This window comes from Papilio machaon, chromosome Z (assembly GCF_912999745.1).
Source record: "Papilio machaon chromosome Z, ilPapMach1.1, whole genome shotgun sequence".
NCBI classification, from domain to species: domain Eukaryota; kingdom Metazoa; phylum Arthropoda; class Insecta; order Lepidoptera; family Papilionidae; genus Papilio; species Papilio machaon.
The window spans coordinates 8546173-8573484 of record NC_060016.1 but is presented as its reverse complement, the minus strand read 5'-3'; the positions used below and the strand labels follow the sequence as shown (position 1 = coordinate 8573484).

At 31.9% G+C, this 27312-nt stretch overlaps 1 protein-coding gene across 6 annotated transcripts in view; it reads right to left on the bottom strand.

The window, feature by feature from the left end:
- The window catches only part of LOC106717276 (protein NDRG3), a 57149-nt gene that overhangs the window by 13342 nt on the left and 16495 nt on the right, over window positions 1–27312 (bottom strand). For all 6 annotated transcript variants that reach the window (XM_014511087.2, XM_014511083.2, XM_014511082.2 and 3 more), the window contains one exon: window positions 13265–13382. In XM_014511087.2, the coding sequence (XP_014366573.2) occupies window positions 13265–13382 (118 nt within the window). The remainder of the gene's footprint in view (window positions 1–13264; window positions 13383–27312) is intronic.

Sequence of the window (27312 nt, the reverse complement as noted above, 5' to 3'; positions counted from 1 at the left end):
ATAAAAAAATATTACCGCCGAAAGAAAAGTTACAGAATTTCGAGATAGAATGTTGAAAAATAGACGTAACTCAATATTGTGCTTAAAGCTCGACCAGTCTTATTTCTGACGGATAACAAAGCGGTCGACTTTCCCCGCTTAGCCTCCAGTAATAAAATAAGCAATGTCATTAAGACTCGACAAAGGAACGAACGAATGAGATATAAATTGCATTTTCAACGTTTCAATACTTTTAGTGTATGCTCAGATCTACAGCTGAAAGCCCCAACTTAACTTTATTTATTTAGAGGACTTTATAAAGTAAAATTGATTTAGTTTAATCAAATCTTATTTTAACATTTTGAGTTTCAATTACATGTTTGTTTTATAAACAGTCACGTTATTGTCTTTCGCAACGGCTTAGTCCGCGGGCACGAAATTTACATCGGATTGGGCAGCACCAAGAGCAGAGTGGGGCCATGGAATCAAAAGTAAAGCACAATACAACTACATACTCGAAAGGAGCGGAGTAGTACTTTTGTTTTGATCACCGTTCCGCTGTCGTGCCGCTCCGCTCGTCGCTAATCACATGCCCGCGGTCTTAGGCTGTGTTAGACGATTTAATGTACGCAATTTAGGCAAAACTAAATATAACCAGCACATACTAAGTACATTTACGATATCGTTCATTAATTAGCATTGTTGACAGTATAAATATACATAAAGTGATCAAGTGAATTTCGCAACGTTAAACGGTTAAATTGGTGTTGAATGACTTTAAAGCGAAGTGCAGACAATTAAAGTTAACTGGTGATTCGATGGTTAACTAACGATATTAACTGAACACTTTGTTAACTTGAATACTCCCAAATACTAATAGCTTTCATAGTTTCAGTATGAAATTTTATAATTTTATTCTGCATTACTTTAAATAAAGTAACAAGCTAAGTTGTTAAAAAGGACAATTTTGCAATTATTTTTTTGTTAGGGACCGAACCAATGTATATTGTTAATAGATATATTTTTAGCTACAACAAATCTTTAAAATACCGCATATATGTTCTACATATGCCGTGGAGTAAACATTGAAATATAAATTCAGTATAAATTCTTGTCTCAGTGGAACAATTTTAGTAACAATAAAGTACAACATTTACATCACACAAGGACAACAATTAATGTTCATTTTAAAGCTTGATCATAATAATCTTACTAATATTATAAATGCGTATGTTTGGATTGATGTTTGAAGATATCTTTAGAACGGCTTCATGGATCTCGCTGAAATTTGGAATAAATGCAGAACATTAGTCTGGAAGTCTACTTAGGCTACAAATTAAGTTTTTCTTTTTATCCCGCTCGAACAGAGTCGGGAGCGAAAGCTAGTTAACAATAAAATAATAATAACAATAAACTAATAATTAAAAACTAATAACTAATTAATAAGATTATAGTTAATATCGATTATTCCATAAGGTTTTGGTTCATAGTATTGCGTATGAGATGAACAAGAGCGATATTTAAAAAAAATCTTAATGGAAAATAGATTGAAACTATTTATAAATTTAATAATGTTTTATTACATGAAACATACAAACCATTTGAAGCTCAACCGTATGAGAAAAGTGAGAACTGTGAATACCGCAGAGTGGCATTCAGTCGATGTTAAAGCTATTTTAGTAGTAATCAACAGTCTCATTGCACGCAACGCAATAAGGAAAATTTAAACCAATCGAGGCGAGGTAATATCAATTTATGAACGAAGCATAGGGGTATAAATATATTCTAAATGTCAACAATATATGGTGTACATTGAAGTTTGAAAGTAGCGCCAGTGATTAACAAAGTGATTGAGAAGCAATAGATCAGCTTTGTATGGACATATTCTGAGCTGAAATAGCCGGCCCATTCGCGCCATCGATGTTTTTGTTGCTGGCGTCTACCACTGTTAAAATATATAGGCGGACTCAAATCTATCATACAAAACTCTGAGTTGCGTTCGTGTCTCGGCGTGCTAGACATTTTCACAAAGATTTTATTCTCCCCGCAGCAAAAAAAACTTCTTTGAAAGCACAACCTTCAACTAAATTATCAGTTTTTATAACTCTTTGTCCTTGAGCATAACATAAATACATTTTAGCTCAGTTAAGTCTTCGGTTTTTTTTTATAAATGATAGTTTAGTTGAAAGAAAAAGTACAAATAGTAATTTAATTATATATATATATATAATTATAGGTATTAAATTTATTTATTTTATTTTTGCGCAGTAACGATAAACTACGGATCTCCAGTCTAAAAATAAACAAGAGTACTAGTAGCTGCGGACCGTGACTTCACATGAATATGAAAGAAATGAAACAACGAAGCGAATGCCAAATGGAAGCCTGTTGTTTCTCTGCTTCATATTTTATTTAACCGTAAAACACTTGCACTTAAATAAATAATGATACTTCAATTGTTTCACAGACTATGTTATTTATCTTACTAATATTATACGAGTAAATGCGAATGTAGATGGATAGACGGATGTTTGTTTGAAGGTATCTCCGGAACGGTTCAACGGATCTTAATGAAATTTGGCACAGATGTAGAACATAGTCTGGAAGAACACATAGGCTACTTATTACGTGTTTTTTCATTCCGCGCGCACGGAATCGCGGACTACAGCTAGTCATTAAATAAAGAAAATATTACATGCTTCTAAATTGTGTTAATTGTATTTATTTTTGATTACTGTGTTTTATTGTATAAACAGTTTTGTTTTTATTTAGAAGAAAATTTAAATTTAAATTTGTGTGTGGCGTAAAGTGCACCAAAAATCTAATACTAATTTTGACATAATTGAAGATACAAATGGGATTGGCACAAATATTCGCGGTAGGTGCACAGTTTATTTACAAACTTTATACTCCATGTGAAAATTACAAAGGTATAATATATAATAAGCAAACACATCTTTCTTTATACATGTCAAGTGTTCGCAACTTCCCTCGGTCACTACTCACTAGCGAATTGTAACTCTATACTCCTCTTCAGCTATTGTTACATTTTATTGTGTCTCGACATCGAGGGTATAGGCTAAGTATTGTTTTATAACGACAGTAACGTCCCAGATACGTCAATCCTTTGTGTGATTCGTCCCACACAAAACATGTGTGATGCTTTCACACAATCATGGGTCAGACTAGGCAGACCCTCATCCCTGCTTAATTATTTTAAAATGTAGATGTAAAGTAGACGTCTCTTGTGCTTCCCCGTATTTTCTAACGTCTAGATTATAAGTCAAGTAAGATATTGAAGTGAATTACTTACCTACGGATGTCACCATTTTATTTCTACTACTCGTATTTCGGAATAAAAGCTTCACTTACAATGGTTATTTTAGTTGAATTAAATTCCAATACAAAATTATCGGTAAAAGTAAGTAACGACTAAGGATACTCTATATAAATGTTTTCAACTTGGCTATCGTGAAAAGCGGCCTAAATACGTAGTAAAAATCGATCGAATACAACGCATTGGCGTACACCACGTCGCGTGTACCTACTGGATATCGCGAATTGTTCATTATCGTAAACTACATAAGTATTTTACTATAATCTTAAACTGGTATACTCAGAATCTCACTAAGGGGGACCCTAATCATGAGATATCCATGCTAAGGGATTGCTTAAAGAACTTTTTTGGTTATTTTAGTGTTACAAAGTTGAGAAGGTACGGCAAATAATGTAAAAAAAATTGAAAGTTAGTTTTTATTATGTAACACTTTTATTTCCCAAGTTTCAAGTTCAAAAGATTGTTACTACGTTGTTTTTATAAAAAAATTATTTCTTGATTCCATTAATGCCTAATTTTAGTCTTCTTTCCCATCCCACCCTTTTTCTTACAAGGAAAGGACAGGAAGGGCTATGTGACGGAGCACTCGACGCATAGGAAGGGGGAGTTAGGCAACGCATCTGCAATTGCGGATGTCTATGGGCAGCGGTCGCTTCGCTGTTTCGACGAATCAAGTGACCGCTTGCTCATTTGCCACCTTATAATATAAAAAACAAATAAAGTACTTCTTAAAGACACGTGCGTCGCTAGTGGAAACTTGAGGTATAGCTTAATATGAAAAATATTCTCAAACTCAAATTTTTTTTTTTTTTTTTTTAGCGAATTAAGCAAAAGTCCTATAATGTAAAAATTAAAATTCGAAGCTATAAGTTTTCTTCCGTTCTTTTCATCGTTATCCAAATTTAAATTAATGTTATGATTACTAACAACCAGAGACAAAGTAAAAAAAAACTAACCGAAAATCATTAGCAAAATTAACATGTTTTACAAAATAAATCTTTATTTTACCTCTATAACATCTTTAGTAAATGAATGGAAATGTTGAGGTCACTAAATAGGTCAATGCACTCGTAAAGCAAAATAAAATCTTTTCACGGTACGACAATTTCCCTCGACGGCGTCGTCAGAAAACCATTTGTAAAACGCTACAAATTTCTTTTTACCCCAACAATTTGGACACGCTATAAAAATATGTAATTATTATAAGTGAACAATGGTAATTAATCAAATTTCGTATTCCGACATCGTTCTAACGTCGTGTTACTTAGAACGAAGCTTGAGGAAACTACTGAAACTTCGAGGTAATAAAGTATGATCAGCATAAGTAAATAGCCGATAAATTTATGAAAGAAATTGCTTTTTGAAGTTTGTTAAAATATTTTATTTCTATTCCGTTTATAACTTTATTTCTATTGAAGTTAGAAAAAAAGACTAGTAGAAGGTTAGACAACTTTATTCTAATGGTATTACATGAACGTCACTGTTGGCGCGTTCCGAACAAAAAAAATCAATACAACCCGCATGCCCCGAAATATTCGCGCTCGAAGGACACTACCTTACACGAATAATAGTTTAACTGAATTATATAAAAAATCTTATTTTGGGGACAACAAATTTTAATAACCAGGTCAAAATGACTAGTTTATCCAATATTTTAACATTGTTTTTTTATTTACTTAAAATACCCAAGGCTTCTCATTTTTTTCCTTATGAATAAAAATTTTCACCGTTTAATGTCAACTTGCATACACACCGTTTACTCATGACCGTTTAATCTATGACCGATTTGCCAAAAGAGTTAGTAAAGTTTAACGAAACACCGATGTTTTAATTTAAAAAAAAAACTTGTTAAATTAAATAGTATGTTTGTGAACAAACCTTTGAATAGATATCAGATACATACAGAAATACATTGAATAAATAGCGATGCAAACAAAATATGATGCTGCAACATCGCTAACTTGAAGAAACAAACAACAGACGGGTTTTGTTGAAAGCATTTATAAAACAAATAGAATGAAACTCATTTTACCGTGCACTCCTTTAGAAAAATACGTTCAAGAAAGATGGAATACAAACTAGCTGAGAAGACAATTTGAAACGTCTACTTTCGTTCCACAACGAATGTAATTTAGTATCTAATAGCTCAAGTTCTACAACATCATAAAAAAATCTAACTTTAATATTCAGAAAATGAAAATAAAAATCTTAATTCCGTTCCATTAAAAAGGTTACTTAATCTAGAATAACGACACAAAGCCTTTATGCTTCGAACTTATTTTGAATATTAATAGCTTAATATAAATTAAGCTCAACTTACACGCGAACTGAGTAAAAAAGTCTACATATTTGCTTCGTATAAAAATAACCTAACTTTACAAAGATCTGTTTATCACAGAAAACGGTAACTTCATCAAAGAAAGCTGTTGATAAAATTTTCTATAATATGTTTTTGCTTCGTAATTCTAATATTAATAATTTTGGAGAAATTGGTTAGTCAAAGGAAAAGCACCAAAGTTTGAAAGTGCGATAACCATATGATATAATTTCACAAAATACAAACCACTATAAAAAGTATGCAAAAAGATAGAGAGAACGCTATTGTAGACAGCACTTGTTAATATTGCAAGCACATTTCCGATATTACTTTGGGTTTCGTATAATAATATAAGCGTTCCCGTTTGAAAACCTCATGCCGTTCGGTCACGAGTCGAAACGTATGTGGAATATTAGAACAGCCTGTGTAATTACAAATCTATAATTGGAATCGTACATTTCGCACGTCGTCGAGTGAAAGATCAAACTGAAAAATACGCTAGTTCGGAACACATGCAACAGTCTATGAAAAATCCTCTATAGCTGACAAGTCTGTTTGCACCGAGCTTATTGGATTTCTCCAAACCGATTCAATGAACGTGACAATAATACTACTTCTATTTAGAGTTCCCTTATTGAGGAACTAAATGTTTTTATTTGATTTTTTTTCACTATTTCTACTAAATTTAAATAATCATAGTCAGGAAGAATAACGTTTTATGTAGCCGCCATAAATCCATAAAGTTCAGAATTAGAATTATCCAATGTTATTTCTGGCCTGTAGTATTACATGGAAACGAAGCCTACACTCTCAAAGTCAATGCTCACAAATTTCTGGAAGCTTTTGAAATGTGGTGCTATCGAAGTATGCTACGCATTACTTAGACAAAAGGTTTCCAATCTGCGGGTACTCAAGCGCGTCGGCATGTGCCGCAAACTTGTATTACTTTTTCGGCACAAGAAATACAATCTACTCCAAATAAACATGATGGGCAAAATCGCAAGCAAAAGACGCGCGGAAGAAAGAAATCAGGGTTGCGATATATCAAAAAGTGGAAGAATATTGGCAGCGTAGAACATCTATATAGCTTGGCACAAGAAAGGAAAAAAAATCACTGAGCTGATCCTCCATTAGTGGAGAGGCAAAAAAAGAGTGCTTGTTAGTCCATGGCTTAATAGTCCAAAGTATGAACTATATAAGATTTGGTGAAGTGGTTTTATTAAAGGATCGTTTTGGGTTGGAGGGTTCTATTCGCCACTCGACTATAGATAAGCGATGTCCCAGCACATTCAATAAGCTTATTTCGACTAGTTGTAAGACAATTGTAATCATTAGGACAACCAATTCACAGATATTATAGAAGATAGATATAGAAGATATTGATTATTGTTCACGATGTTACCAAGAACACTCGACTAGTCGAGCATAAGATTTGACTAGACAATGACCTTGTGGTGACCTTCATGTGTGTAATTTAAATCTAATAAACATAGACTTGTAAGTGGACAACAATTTGTCTGAATAATTAATTCATTACAGTCTACAGCTTTTTCTTGTGTAAGCTTCAGCTTTTTCTTGTGTGTAAATTGAAAACCTTCATGTATTTTGTCGTATTTCTGTTAGAAATCACTTTAGGTTATTTTAAATTCAAGTAAATTCGATTTATACATATTGTATATACATATAAAATTGATGGTTGAGATTTATTACATAAAAATCATTTTAAAACTTGGCATGCGTTCAAATTTTAAAGGAGTGGAGATAAAATCTCGAGGAAACAAAGGATGCAAAGTGTCTCTTTTGCTCTCAGTATTATACAAAGCTCGTTGAAATTGCTCCTTTATTAATAAAAAATAACATAAAAGTGCATTTAATCTCAACATCCTGATAAAATTTGTAAAACAATTGAAGCTGACTGTAAAACTGAGCGAAAACGTACAAATAATATTCTTAAATTGCATAAATCTTTCTCCGTTATTTTGTTATTTACAAATGCTTTTAAATCAACAAAATGACATCATAATAAGCCCATAAAAAAAACAACGTATTTTAATGATGATGTTCTGGAGCAACAGTGTATTTTGCTAAGCACCCAAAGGGTACTTTAAAAAGGAGCACACGAGGCTTGTAGTTAACAAGTTTACAAGCTTCAGTACTGAGGGGCCAATTACTGTACAGTAACGAGGCATGACATTTTACACGGGTGTAACAAATCCTTATTAAAGTTAAAAAAAAAACTCCTACACATCTCAGACCACCATGTTAAAACTTGCTATAAGTAATTTGTAATTCAGCTACGAAATAGTAAGAAAATCTAATTTATTATTATTTACTGTAGATACAGGTTTTTTTTTATTTGTTGATGTTAGAATAGATGTTAATTTCTCCGTAGAACAAATATACAACTCAGCTGCACTTGGTTCCGCTAGTAAATACGTTAGCATACTTTCTTCTTTTGAGATGAGCGACGAACTATGACTAGTATCGTCTAAGACTCAACAGAGGTCGGAATGACGAGGAGTTACTAATATTTCGAAACAGAGCAAAGGTGCCCCTTCAATCACATGCTTAAAACATAAATCACTCATTTAAAAATATAAAAATTTAGGATTGCGCAATTTTTTTTAATTAAGCATTAAAACATTGTTATACACGTATAAAGTTACATTTGTTTCTCCATAAGGCTTTTCATACAGAAGCATCGAGGATTCAAAATTCAAAAATTTCCGTTGTTATGTACATGAAGGGCTTAATATTACCCACCATTTATCCATACGAGTAATGGACACGTATGAATAATGAAATGCGAAAAAATCAAGATAAAAGGTGTTTAAGGAAACTAAAAGAAAACAGTCTTAACAAGACACCAATAAGAAGATGTAGACCACGCTTCAGCCGTCTAATAGAGGTCTACCGTAAGTTTAATCTTCCGAGGAAATAAAACTTTGAGTCGGCATGTCTGTACATTTATTAATCGAATTATGAACGTCTACAAACTTTATCCTCGTTGATTAATGATTATGATTGTTATGTTGCTAAAAAAAGTAAGGCTAAATACTACAATGGAAAACTATTAACCGAAATGCAAAAGTATATCAGCTACCGCTAAAGCTTGTCAATTGCAAATATAAAAAGAAGTTAAATATTCCTGCTCAATATAGCTATAAAATAATTGAAATAACTTTTTATAATTATAATTATATTATTATATATAATTATAATTATAAAATTATAATATATATATAATTTATTTATTTGTTGAGTATATTTGTTCGTAATTTGTCATTTGTGACGTTTACAAGATATTTGTGAGACAAACATCGATAGTTGTAGCTAGCTCTCGTAAGATGAAATTATCAGAGCAACTCAAAAAATTGCTCGTTATTTTATATTTCGTTACTCGTATCGCTTATTCAATTTACTTACCTTTATCCATTTCTTCAGAAATAATTTCTATTTCAAAGGTAAACCACAAACTCAATCAAATGTTTCACAGTTCTATAAGAGTATTAAGTGGTATTTAAAAATACTTTATGAAAAGAAAACTGAAAAGCAAAAAGGCAAAGGTTGTTTCAATTCGCATAATTAAAGTCAATACGCCCTACTTCGGATGAGGTTTATATGAATGTCGAACTAATATCGCAACAGCCTAAAACAGGTCAACCGACAACTCCAAGGGGATTCATAAACTCTACAATATGCACGTCGAAAATCTTCTTCATGATTATTTTAGAAAGATGGCATTTCATCATTTTTTTATAATGAAGCATTAAATGTCCTTTAAATAAGATAATTGAAAGAATACTTTAAAAGTGAGAAAATCTAAGGTTTAGGATCTAAATTCTAGATTACTTAATCACATAGATTTCTACATCATTGCACTAATTAATTAGTCAATTAATATCAAGCTTTAACATCAACAGATTTTATTGTCAGCTTATCTAAAGCAAGTACAATAAAAATAAGTCTTTTTGAAATAGCAAAGTTAAAGAATACAATACATTTACACAATCCTTTGAAATAAGGATGTGAGGATTGCTAATGGAAGTAAATAACTGAGTAGAAGTGTTCAGACAGCAAAACGTAACAACAAAGTGAAGGATTAAGTAAAGCGACTGACCGAAGTACGGTATCCTCGTTTCTGTTTCCTTTTTTCCTTTAAAATAAGGTTTTAACTTTTATCTAAGTGGATTTCCGAGCTGCCAGTGTAATCCAAAACGTGATTTTTCAATAAAAACAATCTATTTTAAACTTTGAACTGAAAATAGAATTTGAAAAGTAAACAGTAAAATATATTAAAATAATATTATCATAACCTTAAATTGAGAAATAATAAGAAAACTCATTAAAATGAAAACTAAAACTTCTTCTGTCGTTGCACGGTACAAAAGCCGACTTACCTTCAAGTTTCCACTAAAGTAATACCATGTTTTCAAACATCCTATTAAAACTACATGTTAGCTGAGATTTAAGCCTTCCTACCTCTAAAACTATCTCAAGCCGATTGTTCTGTGCGCCATGTGGCAAGACCTTCGACACTAAGTTCGAATTTGCAAGTCACTCTGGGAGATAGCAAGGTTCGCCGGTTCGAATAACGTCACGGGGGACATGACTTCATCAACTGAGGTTTCAGTAATGCTGATTTATAGAACCAGAAAGATAGTAAAAAATTCTTAAGGTTAAAATCAATTTAATATTATGTTAAAAGGAATGTAGTAGCTTGTACTTGTACTTACTGTAAGTTAGACGGCATTTTTATTATATATACTAGCTTTTACCCGCGACTCCGTCCGCGCGGAATAAAAAATAGAAAACGGGGTAAAAATTATCCTATGTCCGTTTCCTGTTTCTAAGCTACCTGCCCACCAATTTTCAGTCAAATCGATTCAGCCGTTCTTGAGTTATAAATAGTGTAACTAACACGACTTTCTTTTATATATATACTAGCTTTTACCCGCGACTCCGTCCGCGCGGAATAAAAAAAAAAGAAAAAGAAAACGGGGTAAAAATTATCCTATGTCCTTTTCCTGGTTCTAAGCTACCTGCCCACCAATTTTCAGTCAAATCGATTCAGCCGTTCTTGAGTTATAAATGGTGTAACTAACACGACTTTCTTTTATATATATACTAGCTTTTTCCCGCGACTCCGTCCGCGCAGAATAAAAAAAAAAAAAAAAAACGTGGTAAAAATTATCCTATGTCCTATTCCTGGTTCTAAGCTGCCTGCCCACCAATTTTCAGTCAAATCGATTCAGCCGTTCTTGAGTTATAAATGGTGTAACTAACACGACTTTCTTTTATATATATAGATAAGGAATTTATTGTTAGCTCTACTGATGGAAATACTCTATGTAAAGCATAGTTAGTTTATAACTAATGGTAAAGCAAATGGGGCAGAACAAAACAAAAATACATGAATATTTTAAAATATGACAACGGAACGGATTGTAAATAAACAAGCATTAGGTAGAGTAAAAATCTCAATACCGTTATAATGATGTAAACATTCTACTCGTATAAGTAGAACATTCCCTGACGTATGTAGATTTCAAACACTAGTTGCAAATTCAATAGGGGCTATGTTGAAGTTGCATTCAACTTGTTTTATATAGTTTGAAAGTAAAATACCAAATTGAAGTGAAACCTTGAAAGGTAGGATGAGAAATAGTACTTTAAGGGAAGAATGTGTTATAAAAGAGGTTGCTGTGTGTATAGTTGAAAAAGGTGTGATTTGGACACGTTGAAAAAATGAATGGAAAGAGATTAACAAAGGAATATGTCAGGCGAACTTTTACCGTCCAGATTTATTAAAAGCACCTAAAACCAACATGCATGTATGCGTAGCTGTATGAATGTGGAAGAAGCGAGAGAGGTGTGTCAGGAGCGCCCCAAATGGTAGTCCGTCGTCTCTGTCTACCCCTCTGGGTTACGGGCTTGAGTTATTTTGTTAATATTGTTAAAGTAGCCTAGAGTTACAGTTGGTCAGCGTACGTAATAAATCGAATCAATATGTTACAGAACATATGTACTAGCTGTCGCCCGAGAAACTGTCTTAAAGACGAGAAAAAAAAACTTAATGAGTAAGGTATTTTTTCTTCCAGACTATGTTTTACATCTGTGCCGAATTTCATCATTATCCGTTCAGCCGTTACGGAGATACCTTCAAACAAAAATCCGTCTATCCATCCATCTGACTGAATATGACGATTAAAGACTTACAAGACTATTTGAGTTTAATAACTTAAGCATTTGGAGTTATCGGCTGGAAAATATTATCTTCAAGATGCAATTAAGAGCTGCAGGATGGAGACTGGAATGCATGGACCGGAATGAAATTAAAGTCTATATCTCTTAAGGGAAAAATATTTCCACCGATAAAATTCCTTAAGGTGAATTGCATTTCCTCGAGTAATTCAAATTCTTTCGGGTTTAATATAAAATCGATATGTTTGCTATTTAATTTTGTAAAATGAACGGAATATTTTTGGACGTCTATGGTTTTCTTTTTTTTAGAATGATATAGATATAATTCGCGTAACCGTCATCTTGTTATTAAAAACATCATTTAATAAAAAGACAAATTCGTAGTAATCGTAAATCGTAAATAACCGTAAATGGTAACTTAACATCAAGTTTAATTATTCAGTTATGTGTAATTTTATGTTAGTATAAGGTTAATGTTTTTGGTTTTATCTTTTTTGTGTTAATAAAAACTTTTCTTTGTTTTTTTCATTGTTGGTCTCATTAAGTTGCTGTAAAAAATAATCTAAACGTACCTTATGTTATATTTCTTAGCGTAGTACCAAAGTGTCTGGACAAACCCGCAATGGGTTTATAGACACTTTTATTTTAACTGTTTATATTGTACCCTGTTTAATATAAATAAATGAATAAAGACAAAATAAAATGATTCTTAAATCACAAATTTTACAAATTAATCAAAAGTAACTGACAAGACAGGCAGGCATCTGTTTCATAATAACAAATTATGTTATTGATTTTCTATATACTTACTCGTATTTTCTTTACCCTTGTTCAAATTTACCCGAAATACAAATGATATTAATTTACAAAAGGATATTTTTATATTATTGAGAATAATGTTCTACTTTTCGAGTGAAATATTTATTCAATTAAGCTTTATTTATTCAGCAAAGGTCAAATTATCGTTGAGTTTGATTGTAAAGGATTTTGTCGGAACCTTCTTGTTTATCATAGAAATATTTGTTTGAATAAGGAATATTACAACCCCATGATTTACCTTTCACGGAACAAACATGTAACGACTCTAACCGTTGGTTTTCACTGACAAAACATTTTACATAAAACATGTTTTACTAGATCTTATTCTTTTTGAATGGGATATAATAATAAGAATTCGAAATTTGTGTTTTGTTAGTTGAGACACAGCAGAACCCAAAAGATTTTTCTACATCGAATGCCCAGCCAGCCTTTTGCGAATTCAGAAAAAGTTCTGCTATTCGATTATTTAAAAAAAAGGAAAGTAGAGCAATATAACTAAATTAACGGAAAAAACCTGCCAGTATTTCTACCAGAAGCATGTCGAGGACATCAGCTATCTGTAATTGTAAAAAAACTTCATTTTGAAGAGATATATAAAAAGTACTTACTCCTCAGGTAGCGAAGGCGCGCCTTCCTCTTGGCCCGGCGCATTTATGTGGTACACGCAGAAGTTCTCGAGAAGCGCGCGCATGTCAACGTAGTTGAAGAACGTTTGGAAACAGATGTCTGCAAACAAGGATATACGTTAATTACCTCGATCGAAGTTTCGTCATTAAATTAAAGGTGGTATAATGTATAACGAGAGATAATAACAAAAGAGTGTCTGTAATTATCGGGACGAAGTTCAAAATTCCGGTAGGAACATAATAACAAAGGGTTTCTGAATCTGTGCAAAAATGTGGTAAAGTATTATTATAAATACAAATGTTTGGGGTTATTTTAAAGTAAAGTACTCTAAGCCACATTGAATGTGTGTGAATCGTTACAGTTTATCGGGTGACTCGCCCTATAACTGGTTGATTGCTTCGCTAATTAGGTCGGTGGTTTTATTTCAACACCAACTTGTGTATTGTCCCCTAAATCGTATTCAGTAAGAGTCAGTGGCTTACACAATGTAAATCAATAAAATGTAAATGTAATGTATTTGATTCTATCAAATATTAAAAATTACCAACTAATCCTAATTTATACATTTATGCGACTAACTTGAAATACATTTTTTTATAATCTTTCATACGTCGCGTCTGAAGCGCCTGTACTAATTTAATTTTTTTTTAAAGTTATATACATATACAAAATGATAATTTATTTATGTACAAGTTTATTACCTTGAAGTCTCACGGAACATTGATTAAAACGTAAACAATTAACCAAGCAAATATATTCGTTAGAACTTTCTTGTACTGTCATCGACAAAACTTGTGTAAAAATTTGTACAACACCCTTAACGGGCGTAAAGTAAATGAACAAATATCGATAAGTTTCGAAAACGCGAGTCGCAAATATTTGTGCTAAGCCCTCTGAAATCATTCATATTTAATCGATACTAATTTTATTATCGCATTGCTTGTAAACTGTAATACAGTTATCTATGTAACACTTGTGTGTATTCAATGATAGAGCGAACACAAAATACAAGAAGCAATTTCATTTCCTCGTTCATCGAAAAGAGAACGGTACAGAATCAATTGGTGGACGTAAAAAAAATCTCAACATGCCCGACAAGATGGTGTGACAGGAAATTTCAATTTCAACTGCAAACTACGCAATATCCTTTTAATCTTTCTTCACTTTATAAATATTTTACAATATTTTCTGGACAACAAAAATACATATTCATATTGATAAATGAAAAAGAGAGCTTTTATGCAGTACAAGTGAACATAACAAATTACGTTTGAGATAAATAGAAGTTTTCTTGTATGATATTGAAGTATTCAAAACATCTCGTAAAGAAAAATCCACGTCTGGATAAATACATTGTAAAAGGTATTTTTAATTTTGCAAATGGAATCTGACGCCCTGTTCATATCATCTAAGAGTGTAAGATGAATTAAATTTTCATACATATATTCTTTCTTTGATACCTAAAGCCCACTATACACGTTAGCCGAGTCTTGCCGAGTGGAGGACAACGCGAGTGAAGGCAAATTAATACAAGTCAAGAATGTTTGGAAAGTCTAAGCAAATGGTCGATTTAGATAAGTGATTAATTTCTACTGGCGTACGAACAAACGTGTAGACACCACTTCTCAAGCGCGCGAACGCCTTTAATTTGTGCAGGAAAAGACACCGCTCCAAAGTGAGGCAAGAAGGGGCCTGCGAGTCGTAACAAGCTACGTCAAATGAGCTCGATGTTGGGGCTTGTACCAGTGTTTGAGCGCACACATGTGCTGCTGTCTATACGTTGGTATTCGCTTTAGCTCGGCAAGCCTCGACCAACGTGTATAGCAGGCATAAGGCTTTGATGATTGAATGTGGGTAGTCTTAATTAAATAATTGTGTGCCGTTAATTGACAGTTTAAAACGTTTAATTGGTTAGCAATAAATAAATTTTGATAGGTACAGTGAAGTAAATACGGATGGAGACTGAAAAATTAATTTTATGTACTATTTGTTTTCGTAAAAAGTGTAACAACATAATTGAATCGAAGTGAGAGAAAATTAAGAACACTTTGATTCTATACAAGGAAAGACAGGGAAAGGAAATTTCAAAAACGTTATTGCAGAAAAGTGAACTTTATACTTTTAAAGAATTTCTTCCAATATGTTCGAGATGCATAAATTAACGTTCATCCATAATAGAAAAATATATCAGCGGATGAAGCGAAGAATTCATCGATCTTTGAATAAATTCATATTAAAGCATATTTAATCAAACTAATGTATCAAGGCTGCTTTTACCTTATGAACATTTACTACAGAGTGGAATAAGTTACAAAGCAAGTAATTTGCAAAACATAATATATTTTAACATATTTAAAGTATAAATAAGGGAACGATCTAAGGCAACCCTTTTTGCCACTTGTGAATATAAAATGGGGCTCATAATTGAAGTGGCTGTGATTCAAAGAAAACTTTGACGTTCAAGTTGAAGTTTAAGGTTAATCAAAAAGGGTTAAGCGTGATTGATACTATCTCGATTTCACTATTTGATTTAAATTATTTGCTCATTTGAGCACATGCCTTGGTATCGATGGATTTCATAGCAAGGTAGTTAAAGGCATTCTTTTGATTATAATGATATTGAGTATACTAATTTTGGTGACGAATTTGATCCACGATAATATTATAAACAGAATATATTCTAGAATAATAAGCGTTTACAGAGGATGAATATTATGCGACGGCGATGTTACTTACATGTCTACTATTCTCATTATAAACAATTCACTTAATATAAAGGTATTAACTGTATGTTTCCACTATAGACATACTTGTACAGAAACATTGTCATCCCTCTCAATTTCTCTGAAAATTTCAATAAATTTCTTATACAGATGTTAACACAATAAAAACTCACTGTTAAAATAAGTACGACATAATAACACAACGACCGTCACACTACTGCATACACAATAGAATCCATTCAATATGTAGAGCACGTGTCAGAGTAATTGTAGTGTAAGTGCTTAACTCAAAACACATACATATATAAATAAAACTAGCATATAGTAGCCAATTTACATCCTCAAAGATTAGAAGATTTAGAAAGGTAAGCCACAAAAAAAAGAGAAAAGAATAAAAGAGTATATGGCCAGTTAATTCCATCCATAAACAAAAGAAGTCTGACGTTACAAATCGTAATGTAAACACTGGTTTTTCCGTCCGCGCGGAATTAAAAAAAAAAAATTAGTAGTCTATGTGTTCTTTCAGACTATGTTCTACATCTGTGCCAAAATTCATTAAGATCCGATGAGCCATTACGGAGATACCTTCAAACAAACGTTCATGTATCCATTCATCCATCTATACATTTGCATTTATAATATTAGTAAGAAGTAAGATTCTGATAAATAACTCTTTAAGTAACTCTTACAAAAGCAAATCCTATCCATAATTTATATGTAAAATATTTTAAGCTTGCTTTGCATCTGAAATCGCTTTGTAAATATTACAAAAATAACTTTCAGTAGAATGTCACGAAAGGTTTTCTATTTTTTTCCGGAGCTGCGAGAACGCCGAGTTAATATTAAACATTCCTCGAGGATGTTTTAAATGCTAGAGTAATACGCTGCGACAGTACCTTTTTTAACATCCGGACAGGCAGCCTAGCAAATAAACCATAACAAAATTTCTTCTATGCAAAAAATTTCATTTTAAATTTACTTTTATAAAAAATTTAATGAAAATAAAAATGAAGTTGCAAAAATATCTCTCATCGTAACGGCATTTACTATATCTATCTTGTTTACTGTTGTTTACCAAATCATGTTTAAATCAACTATGGATTTGAATTATTTCACTGTTTTAAGACTATATCATTTGGTAGACATCGAGGGTTTCAGTCAAGATATAGGTATGCACTTGCAAGTAGCGTAATTTTTTTCAAATCTATGGCAAATCTTACAAATGCGAATGTTTAGATGGATGTACGTGTTACAAAGTATAGCCAGAACGGCTCAATAGATCTTGATGAAACTTAACACATAGGCTTAACACATACTTATTTAACTTTTTTTAATTCCTCGCGAAAGGAATAGCAGTCGACAGCTAATAAACAATAAAGTAATAAGAATAAATGTGAATGGCTATAAATATAGATAATGATTCCAAAAAAAAGTACGAATAGATTGTTAGATGGTAGATGAGGATAGGCAGAGAGTTGATAATGATGAGTTTTGTTGTATGTAGTATTATGTTATATACTTGATAAGTGGATATTATCGAACGTATGATCGTGCTGCCCTCGATATTCAACTGATAATTGCATTACACACATCCACTATTGGATTTTCCACGGGTATGACATGTGACATCAAGGTAATGGTAATTTGATTGGAATATTCAATAATACTCGTAATATATCGCGTATTAATTAAAATTTTGACCACTTCGCTTATATAATTGGGACTTTTAAAATTAAATTAATCTTTCAGCACATCATATAAAGATGGTATTGTGACAAGTAAATTTGAACGTCCGACTTGTATTAACCAATATTTTTATACTCGTATTCTATTGCTAACTGCGGGTGTCTTCATCTTTAATATAAATAAATTTTAAAAATAATAATTTGTAACATCAATAGATTTGAAGAGATGTTACTTAAAAATATTAATTAAAGACTCAAGCAGACTGCAAAAAGGTTGTGACTTTCATGGCCTCTCAGTATAACGTTCTAAATTGTTATTTTAGTAAAAATGTACATATTATGCAGCCGTCACGTGGGCTATCTCCATACTAAACGCTATGATAAATATTTATTTCATGCGCAAAAAAGAACTATTGTTAGCATAATTTTATACTTGTCCGAGATTTCCCAAGTCCTATGTCAATGATGAATTCTTTTAATTAACTGTTTGTCAATAAATGTCAATTTTTAAAATAACTGTAATATTCTTTTGCGTGAAATCTTGAACCTTTGATGTGACAATCTGTGAGCAAGGGCGTAATTAGTAATTACACAAAATTAAGTTTGTTTCCAAATAGTTTTAGTTCTGTATTATCTGGAGCAATTTTTTATTAAATCCCTGTATTAATTATTTAACAAGTTGATTAATAAGTTGGAAGAAATAAGGAACCACTAATGATTTTAATAATTATTCTAAGCGAAGCACTATTTTATTTACTTAAATAAAACTAATGTTAAAATTGTAAGAGTTTACAATTTGATTAAAAATAAACTGTATAGTTTTATTTTCATCGTAATAGAAATTAAATCACTGAAAAGATAGACATTACAAAATGGCTACAACAAGACTAGTGAAATCTTCAACCGTCGAAGTTCGATAGATAGATTCGTGAAGTCTGCTTATTGTGCAGAAAGTTTCGGTTTATTTTGTTGTTCTTCTCTGGTAGAAGTTTAACAGGATTTATAATAAGCATTATTCTTCGCGGAAAGTTGAGTAAGAAAGCAAAAGTAGGCATCAATCGTAAAGTAACTTGTGAATATTTTTGTTAAATACTTTATTTACTTTTATTATTGTTATATTTCTACACGAAAAAATGATACATACAAAGGTATTCATTGCGTATTATAGCATCATAAAATGTCAAATATAACCATGAGTTTCCACTAAAACGCATGTAGACAAACATATTATGGTTTCATACATTCTTGTAAAAAAAAAATCATCAAATCAAGATGAGAGGCAACGCATCTGCGATTCCTTGGTGTTCTGCTCGTTTACCCCCTTCTCTTATATTAAAAAAAGATGTATAAAATATTTTTTGTCGTGTTTGGACAGTGGAAACTCACGGTAATGAATGACAATTGCAGATAATCAAATGACTGAGGTTTTAATAATATAGGAACACGCAACCGCAACTTGTTATTTAATATGTCGACAAAAGAATAACATGACCCCACGTGACTGGGACAAAGTCAAGGAGATAATGACGTATTGATGCTTTAAGACAAGATTTAAAAAAATCACAAATATGGCGATAATTTTTTTATAAACCAACCAATCTTTTTCCAAGTAACTATAGATTAGATTTTAATTATTATTTGAAATAATAAAATCCGTTGAATAATTGAAACTAAGCAGATACATTATACTTTGGAAATCAGCAGAAATGTAGCTACGTTCCAGAATTTTTTGCTGTATAGTAAAATAAATGTTTAATTATTTTTATTAAGTGTATTAATGAGCAAAATTATTGAAACTCGATCGGTTTAAAATGAATAACGAAAGGTATTAAATTTAACAATATGTTGCAACGTCACGTGGTAATTTCGAACACCAGTGTACTGGAAAATGTGCAGTGCAATTTATTAAACGGTAAGTTAATATGGAGATGTTTTGGTAATGTGATATTTGGTGTTTTCAGCAATAATAAATTTTTAATAACTTTATTTTCAGGTTAAATATTACTTCATTAAATTGCGCTCTTGAACATTGACACGATCATATTTAAATTTGAAAATCAAATTATATAAACTGCCGCAACCATCTTTTATTGCTTTTTTATAAGTTTCACTTCTTTTCCTTAATTGCAAGCGACAGATAGAGATCACATTAAATTTATTTTGAGTAAATTCAGATATTAGTTGCTTCTAGATGTCGATCCTGAAAAGATCATGCGCTTCTCGTTACTTTTGGATATGTAATTGAAGGCAATAGCCTCAGGAAAAATAGGTAACACAAGATTAACTTACACAATTCCAAGTGCAGACAATAGAATGTTTTTCGTGAATTGAAGATTACTGTATTTTAAACTGAAATAAATCTCTTAAAAGTTTCTTGTTTTAAATTAAATTTTTATAACAATTGTATCAAATCATATCTAGACTCTGTTTATTCAATGTGTGTTTCTTTACAAGTGTTTTGATAGTGGAAACAGCGTATAATACAAAATGCTGTTGTTGAAGTAATATATGAGTCGACTTTGTAGAACATTCGCAAGGATACTTTGAATAAGGCCTTTTCAGTCATTCATGACGTCCTTTCTATGTAGTCCCTGCGAGGCAACTTTCAAAAGACGCCTCGGGACAAGTTTACGTGCGTTGGAAACGTTGTCAGAATACTGATTACACTCGGCAGATTTTAATTCATTAATTTAAATTAGCCTTAAAACTTAAAAACCACAATTTCATTACATTAATTAATTTCAATGCCCCCCATTTTTTGGGCCTCTTATCGCCCCCTCCTAGGTTTCAAACGCCTCCAATGGGGCGTTATCGCCCACTTTGGGAAACACTGTTCTAGACTATGTGTTCTTCTAGACTATGTTCTACATCTGTGTTCCAAATTTCATCAAGATCCGTTGAGTCGTTCCGGAGATACCTTCAAACAAACATCCATCTAAACATTCGCATTTATAATATTAGTAAAATTGATTAAAATCTACACTTTTACTTCTAACACAATTAGATATAGTTTCAATTTTAAATGCTAAATTTGCAATTAAGAAATCTGAATACTATCTATCCTGAGAGTCTCTCGAATGAGTGTTAGCAAACTCGAAGAATAACTGAAGAACTCTTAAGGGTCTCAACGACATAAAAAAAACCAACTTGACATAATGAAAATCAAACCTTATAATTAAACCGTGATAATTATTAGAAGTTACTTCATCTCATTATAAATTTCGAAATCGAAAATTTAGTTGTCTTGGCTATTTGTAATTCCTACAGTATTTTATACTCTGTAAAAAATTTCCTTAGAAATAATAATCTACACGAATACAAAGAAAAACATCTGCGTACGCAAAAAATGAAAAACAACATGTTTGTTTAATTTCCTTCAATTTGGTACGTGAGTCCGCCTTATATTTCCTCCGAGTTTTTTTTGTAATAATTAATATAAAAATGATAATATCTTTGCATACGTACTTGATATATTAATGTACATCTTAATTAATATTCATTACACGAGTACTTACAATTATAACAAATGTATAGGTATGCAGGTAGCCGGGTTTCGCTAATGAACATGTATTCACACAGTTGATCTATACAACACTCATTATGGTTATTACATCATAATGTTTGACGGTCATTTTACGTCCAAAGAATGTCATATCTTCGAATGATAAAAAAAAACTCAACAATTCCTGTAAAATTGAATCCGATACTTCAGCCATCATAATCAATTTCCAGAATATAAATAAACGGATATAAACTTTATGAATACCTATAAATCAGCTTTTTATGTATTTCATAACTCGGTGCCTGCTGAGATCCACTAAAACACATTCAAGCTGTTCTTAATGTAACATCAAAATGTTAGCGTTCGCATATTGCTCCCAAACTATCCACCTTAAATGTAGTTCATACAAAAGGAGCTATGTAAACTGAAAATACAAAGTGTACGTGCACGAAACGACGTCGGCACGGGTGATCTTTTACGTAACAAACATTTTGCTGAATCTCGAACGAAATGAAATTCAAGTCAAGCGTAGCGTCTTAGATAATTCAACGGCATCACGTACCAGTTCTAACAGAAAATCGGTCTAACATCTAATTGTACACAGGCAAATAATGAATAACTTTGGTTTGTCTACCCGTCGGTTTATGAGACCGAAATCACCGTTCAAAACATGTTGTTATCTCTGTTTTGTCAAAGATAATGACAGACATAAGGATATGTTTTAAACGGAGATTGTTGTTTCAGAAACCAGCGGTTAATAAACAAACTTAACCTTTATACGTTTTTAAACAGTTGATTGATGAAATTTTGGCCGGGTATTCTGAAGGTTGGATTTATATTTACGTTGCTGTGAAGAGCAAATGTTATCAAAGCATGCAATTCAAATATGTTTTTTTGGAACGAAGTTCCTTATCGCGCGTTGTGAAAGGGGGCTAGACGGAAAAAATTCTTACGAAAAGTTGTCACGACACTTTTTGCTATAGTAACCATGGCAACGACGTGACTATATATGACGAAAATTCATAGAAATAAAATGTACTTCTTGTGAAGACTTAAGTTTTTTTATTCATAGAAGAAACATTGGTTCCTTCACTAATTAATCGAAAGGAACTTCGTTCCATCCGGGTGTCCCTTGACACTTCTCAAGTTTTTGGAACGAAGTTCCTTATTTATATCATAAGGTGGCAAACGAGCAAACGGCCACCTGGATTCGCCGCAATAGCGAGGTGACCGTTGCCCATGTCTATGGGATGTCTATCCGCAAATGCAGACGCGTTGTCTACCTTTAATCAACGGAGAAGGGGACGCACAGAAAGAGGACATTTCTCCTTCCTATGCATCCCCTCTTCCTTATATTAACATTGTAAAATTTCATTATACACTTTGGAACTGCTCGTCGCCTAGAGCTGTCATTCTTCTTCTTTCTTCTCATTCAAAATTATGATATTAAATTTATAGCATATACATTTTATAAATTTATTTTACAGCTTCGGCGTCGTTGAGGCGGTACGGTGCCGACTGGACGAAGAATGCACGTATACGCGAGAACCTTAAACCTTCATTAATTTTGATTCAAGAATTGAAAAAAAAAACTTTAAAATAGTGGTTCTCAATTATTTGACTACGGAACCCTTTTGGAAAAAGGAGTATATCGCGGAACTCTCGATTCGAAGTTTGCATAATCAAACACCGCTTTAATTGTAATTCTTTTCTCGCGTCGCTCGTTCAGTTTGGAACTTTTTGTGTCTAACGTATTATTAAACTTTAGAATTTTATTAATGTAGATGAGTACCTATTTTCGTGGAACCGCCAGAAAAGCTTCGCAGAAACCCATGGCTTTGAGTACACTATGAGTAAAGCTGCTCTAAACATTTTTTTGCCAAATAGGATCGTACATTTCTTTTTAAATTACGAAATTTTGAAATATATTTTGTTTGACATATCGTTTGTTATATTGGTCTATTATGGAATTTTTATCAATGTTGGGTTGGCTTCACACACAGCAGTGGAATAGAAAGGAACGCTGCAAAAAATATTCGAAATAAATAAATATGCGCACATAGAAATGGGCTTTGTTTTCTACAATTGACACTCAGCCAGGGAGCGACGAAAGCAAGCACTGACGTTCGCTCATTAGTTGAGATGAACGTGAAAAAGAAAGATCTTTTAAATTCATAAAACATTTGAAGAAGTCGACTTAAAAAGTATAGCGATGTCAAGGTATTCAGTCGGTTTTATGTCGGCTTGGAATGTTCATTGCGTTATATATTTTTATAGCAGAAAAAGGTCTCCCTTGGAGTCTGGCTCGTAAATTATCCCTACTTCATTAACAGCAAAGTAACAATGTATAAAAAGTTATATGGAATATGTAGATTTTTGACAAACTATTTCTGCTTATGAAAACGGGGATAGATAGGTAAATAAATTAGAGAATGGATCGATTGCGTACTGTAGTTTTGAAATTGACATCATTAATTTACAAATTCACAAAAATAAGACATTATTTTTGATGGTTAACTAGTTCGAAATTACAATCGTAACCAGTTAAAAGAAAATAAAATTTACGTATAATAAATCTGCGAGAGATTACCACAAATAAAAATTAAAGCGAACGGCCAATTGAAAAGGAAGCGCGCTGGTTGGAGACAGTTCTGTTTACCAGACAGACGAAGGTAGGGATTCAATAGCCGTTTACGGTGAGTAGGGTCGGATAGTGACGTCACCTACGGGATAGAGCGGACGTCAGTTCCAGTTGCACGTTTTATAACGCTGACAATAAAATTAAACTTTTATGTTACGCTTTTCTAAGCAATATAACTAATGAAAATAAGAAAAAAAGCGGACTATTTCAGTTAATATGATGAAATGGTTTTTAATAATTTTCCGCGGAATACAAGTTACGGAATAATTATTTGTTCTCAAAGTAAACAAATAATAGTTCTATTTTCTTTCTATCATTATTTTAAAGTAGGACGATTCATTAGTTTTTATTATCAATTTAATATTTGTGTACAACATTTTGTAAAAAATCTGACACATTTTTCATGAAAATACGCAATTGAAAACAAACAATGCCTGATGAATAGAATTCAACACAAAAGCTGCAACGGTTGTTGTGCAGTAAAAGATAAAATTATTTCCGTGCAATGACAAAAACCATTTAATACGTCCGAGTGCTCTTTTATGTTAAAAAAAAATTAGTCCACTTCAATTAAACTTCCATCTTTCTTTTGTCTTTTTTACTATTAAACCTCACTTTCAGTAAGTTAAATATTTACTTAAAATATTCAAACAACACCCGAATGTGCAATTTGTATAGAATAATGTAATCTTAATACGAGTAGACAGCGCCCGCAACATCATTTGCATGGACGTTGAATTTACAACAATCCTGATAGGTACTTAAATTTAATTACTTTACTGAAATAGCACTCAAAAAAATAATTTCTTAACGTTCGACTATGTAAAGACCAAAGAACATTTTGTCAAAATTCTTGGCCCAGTAGTTTGGGCAGCGCGTTGATTAGCATGTCTGTTTTTAGCCGACTTCAAAAAGAAGGAGGTTATCAATTCGACTGTATTTTTTTTTTTTTTTTTTTTTTTTATGTGTGTTACCGCGAAACTCCGCCCCTGGTGGTCCGATTTTGATGAAAAATATTTTAATCGAAAGGAAGTGCTTGCAGGTGGGTCCCATTTTTTTGTTTTTTTTTTAAAATAACTAGAAGACTAGTAGATTTTGAATATAGCTTCAAAATTTGTTGCGAACATTAGGGACATTTTTGCTTTCAGCGCTTACGTAGGCTAAACTATAGGACCTACATAAAAATGATGTATGGCGAATTGAAGCTCTTTAAATGTGCTAAATAAAAGTCCGCGATAGCATATATCTATCTTTTATAGTTTTCTCACAATAACCATTTTTATCTTCAGAAACATCAATTAAATTCATGCCCTATTTCCGACGCTATTATTCGAGTTCAGTATTAACCCTTATGTAAATAAACATGTTCATTATCAAGAGAATTTAATGTAGATTATATTTGCAATTGAAACTATATCATTCTGTCTAATAGTTTAGGAGATATCGTAAGAATAAAATTACGCGGAAACGAAAAATGCTACACGAAAAGCACAATTTTGCTTTCTGGGCTTACGTAGGTCAAACTATATGACTTACATAAAAATGATGTATGGAGTAATTATACATCCTTAAATTTGCTAAATAAACGTCTTCGGTGGCATATATCTATCATCTATGGATGTCTCACAAAAACCATGTTATTGTGAACAAACTTCGATTAAAATGCACACGAAAAACAGCGTCGTAAGCTTACGGCGCTATTATATTATATTCGATATGAATCCTTATCCAAATAAATATGTTTGATGGCTAGAGTATTAAATGCAGATTACGTTAGCCTTTAAACTATGTAATTCTGATCAATAGTTTGGGAGATATTAAATAATTAAAAACTACGCGCATTCGAAAAATGCTAGTGCGGCGCGCGGCTGGACAAAATTAAAGGCAGGCTACGATGTATTAGTTCGGTAATTTTCAATTTGTATACCGATTTTGATAATTATTTCATTGTTTAAAGGATAAGTGGTTATCTGCTGCATTCTAAATTAGTTTTTGAATTGAAGTACACACATATCAAATAGGAAAGTCCTTTTCTTTATTTGTCTTATTTATGTCTTTATATGTATTAAGGAAATTTGTAATTGAACTTCAAATTCACTAAAAATTGTGAAATAAAACAAAAATTTTAAGAAAAAAAAATAGCCGACTTCAAAAAAAAACAATCGCAAACAAAATGCACTCAAAAGTTACCTAAAAAAACCAATTTCAAACAAAATGCACTCAAAAGTAACCTAAAAAAACCAATTTCAAACAAAATGCACTCAAAAGTAACATAAAAAAAAATTCAAACAAAATGCACTAAAAAGAAACAAAATAATGTCATGAAAACTCTCTAAACTCTAGTAGTTAGTAGTAGGGGCTCAGTTTTCCGCAACTCCACGACAAGCGCGTATTTTGGGTGTCTCTAAACTCTAAAGAAAGTTCTCTTCTTTCTTGTAACATGTCTATATTGTATAATTATTGTTATTTTGGAGTCGGTTTCGGCCTAAGTAGGGACATAAACGTAAGTATGTCTAATACATCTCAAATATAAAATTTCATATATTTACTTCGGCCGACACCGACTGCGAAATAACAATAATTATACAATATAGACATGTTACAAGAAAGAAGAGAACTTTCTTTAGAGTTTAGAGACACCCAAAATACGCGCTTGTCGTGGAGTTGCGGAAAACTGAGCCCCTACTACTAACTACTAGAGTTTAGAGAGTTTTCATGACATTATTTTGTTTCTTTTTAGTGCATTTTGTTTGAATTTTTTTTTATGTTACTTTTGAGTGCATTTTGTTTGAAATTGGTTTTTTTAGGTTACTTTTGAGTGCATTTTGTTTGAAATTGGTTTTTTTAGGTAACTTTTGAGTGCATTTTGTTTGCGATTGTTTTTTTTTGAAGTCGGCTATTTTTTTTTTTACTTATATTTTCGATACTAACTTTGTTTGAATAGTCATCACTACACACACTAAGCTGCACCTACTAATAAGGAGATAAAATAGATTATTTTAAAATAAAATTTTATAAGAGGAAGAAAAAAACTTTTATAAACTAAAAATGATGCAAACATGAAGTATCGTAATTAAAAAGTAATCGCCTAATTAAATCTGTTATTTTACAAAACCATCATACTTGTTACGATATTCCTCAGACTGATTACAAAATGTGAGTAAACCTTTTCAAATGCTTTATAAGAAAAAAAAAACATGTTTTTGCTGTTTTCGTAACCTATTTTCTCTTGTCTAATAAATTATTTAAAGCCTCTTGCAAGAAATACGTATGTATACATTTTTAAAACGTTTTATTTTTTCATTTCAAATAAGGTTAATACAATTTTGCAGATATAACACGACAATGTTGTGCTACCCTGAATGCAAAGAAAATATAGGGAGGAAATGTTCTTCTCCTTATAAATAAAACAAACATGGTATAATTATGTACAGTTTCTTTTTGTTTGCTGTTGGTATAAAAATAATATTGGTTATTA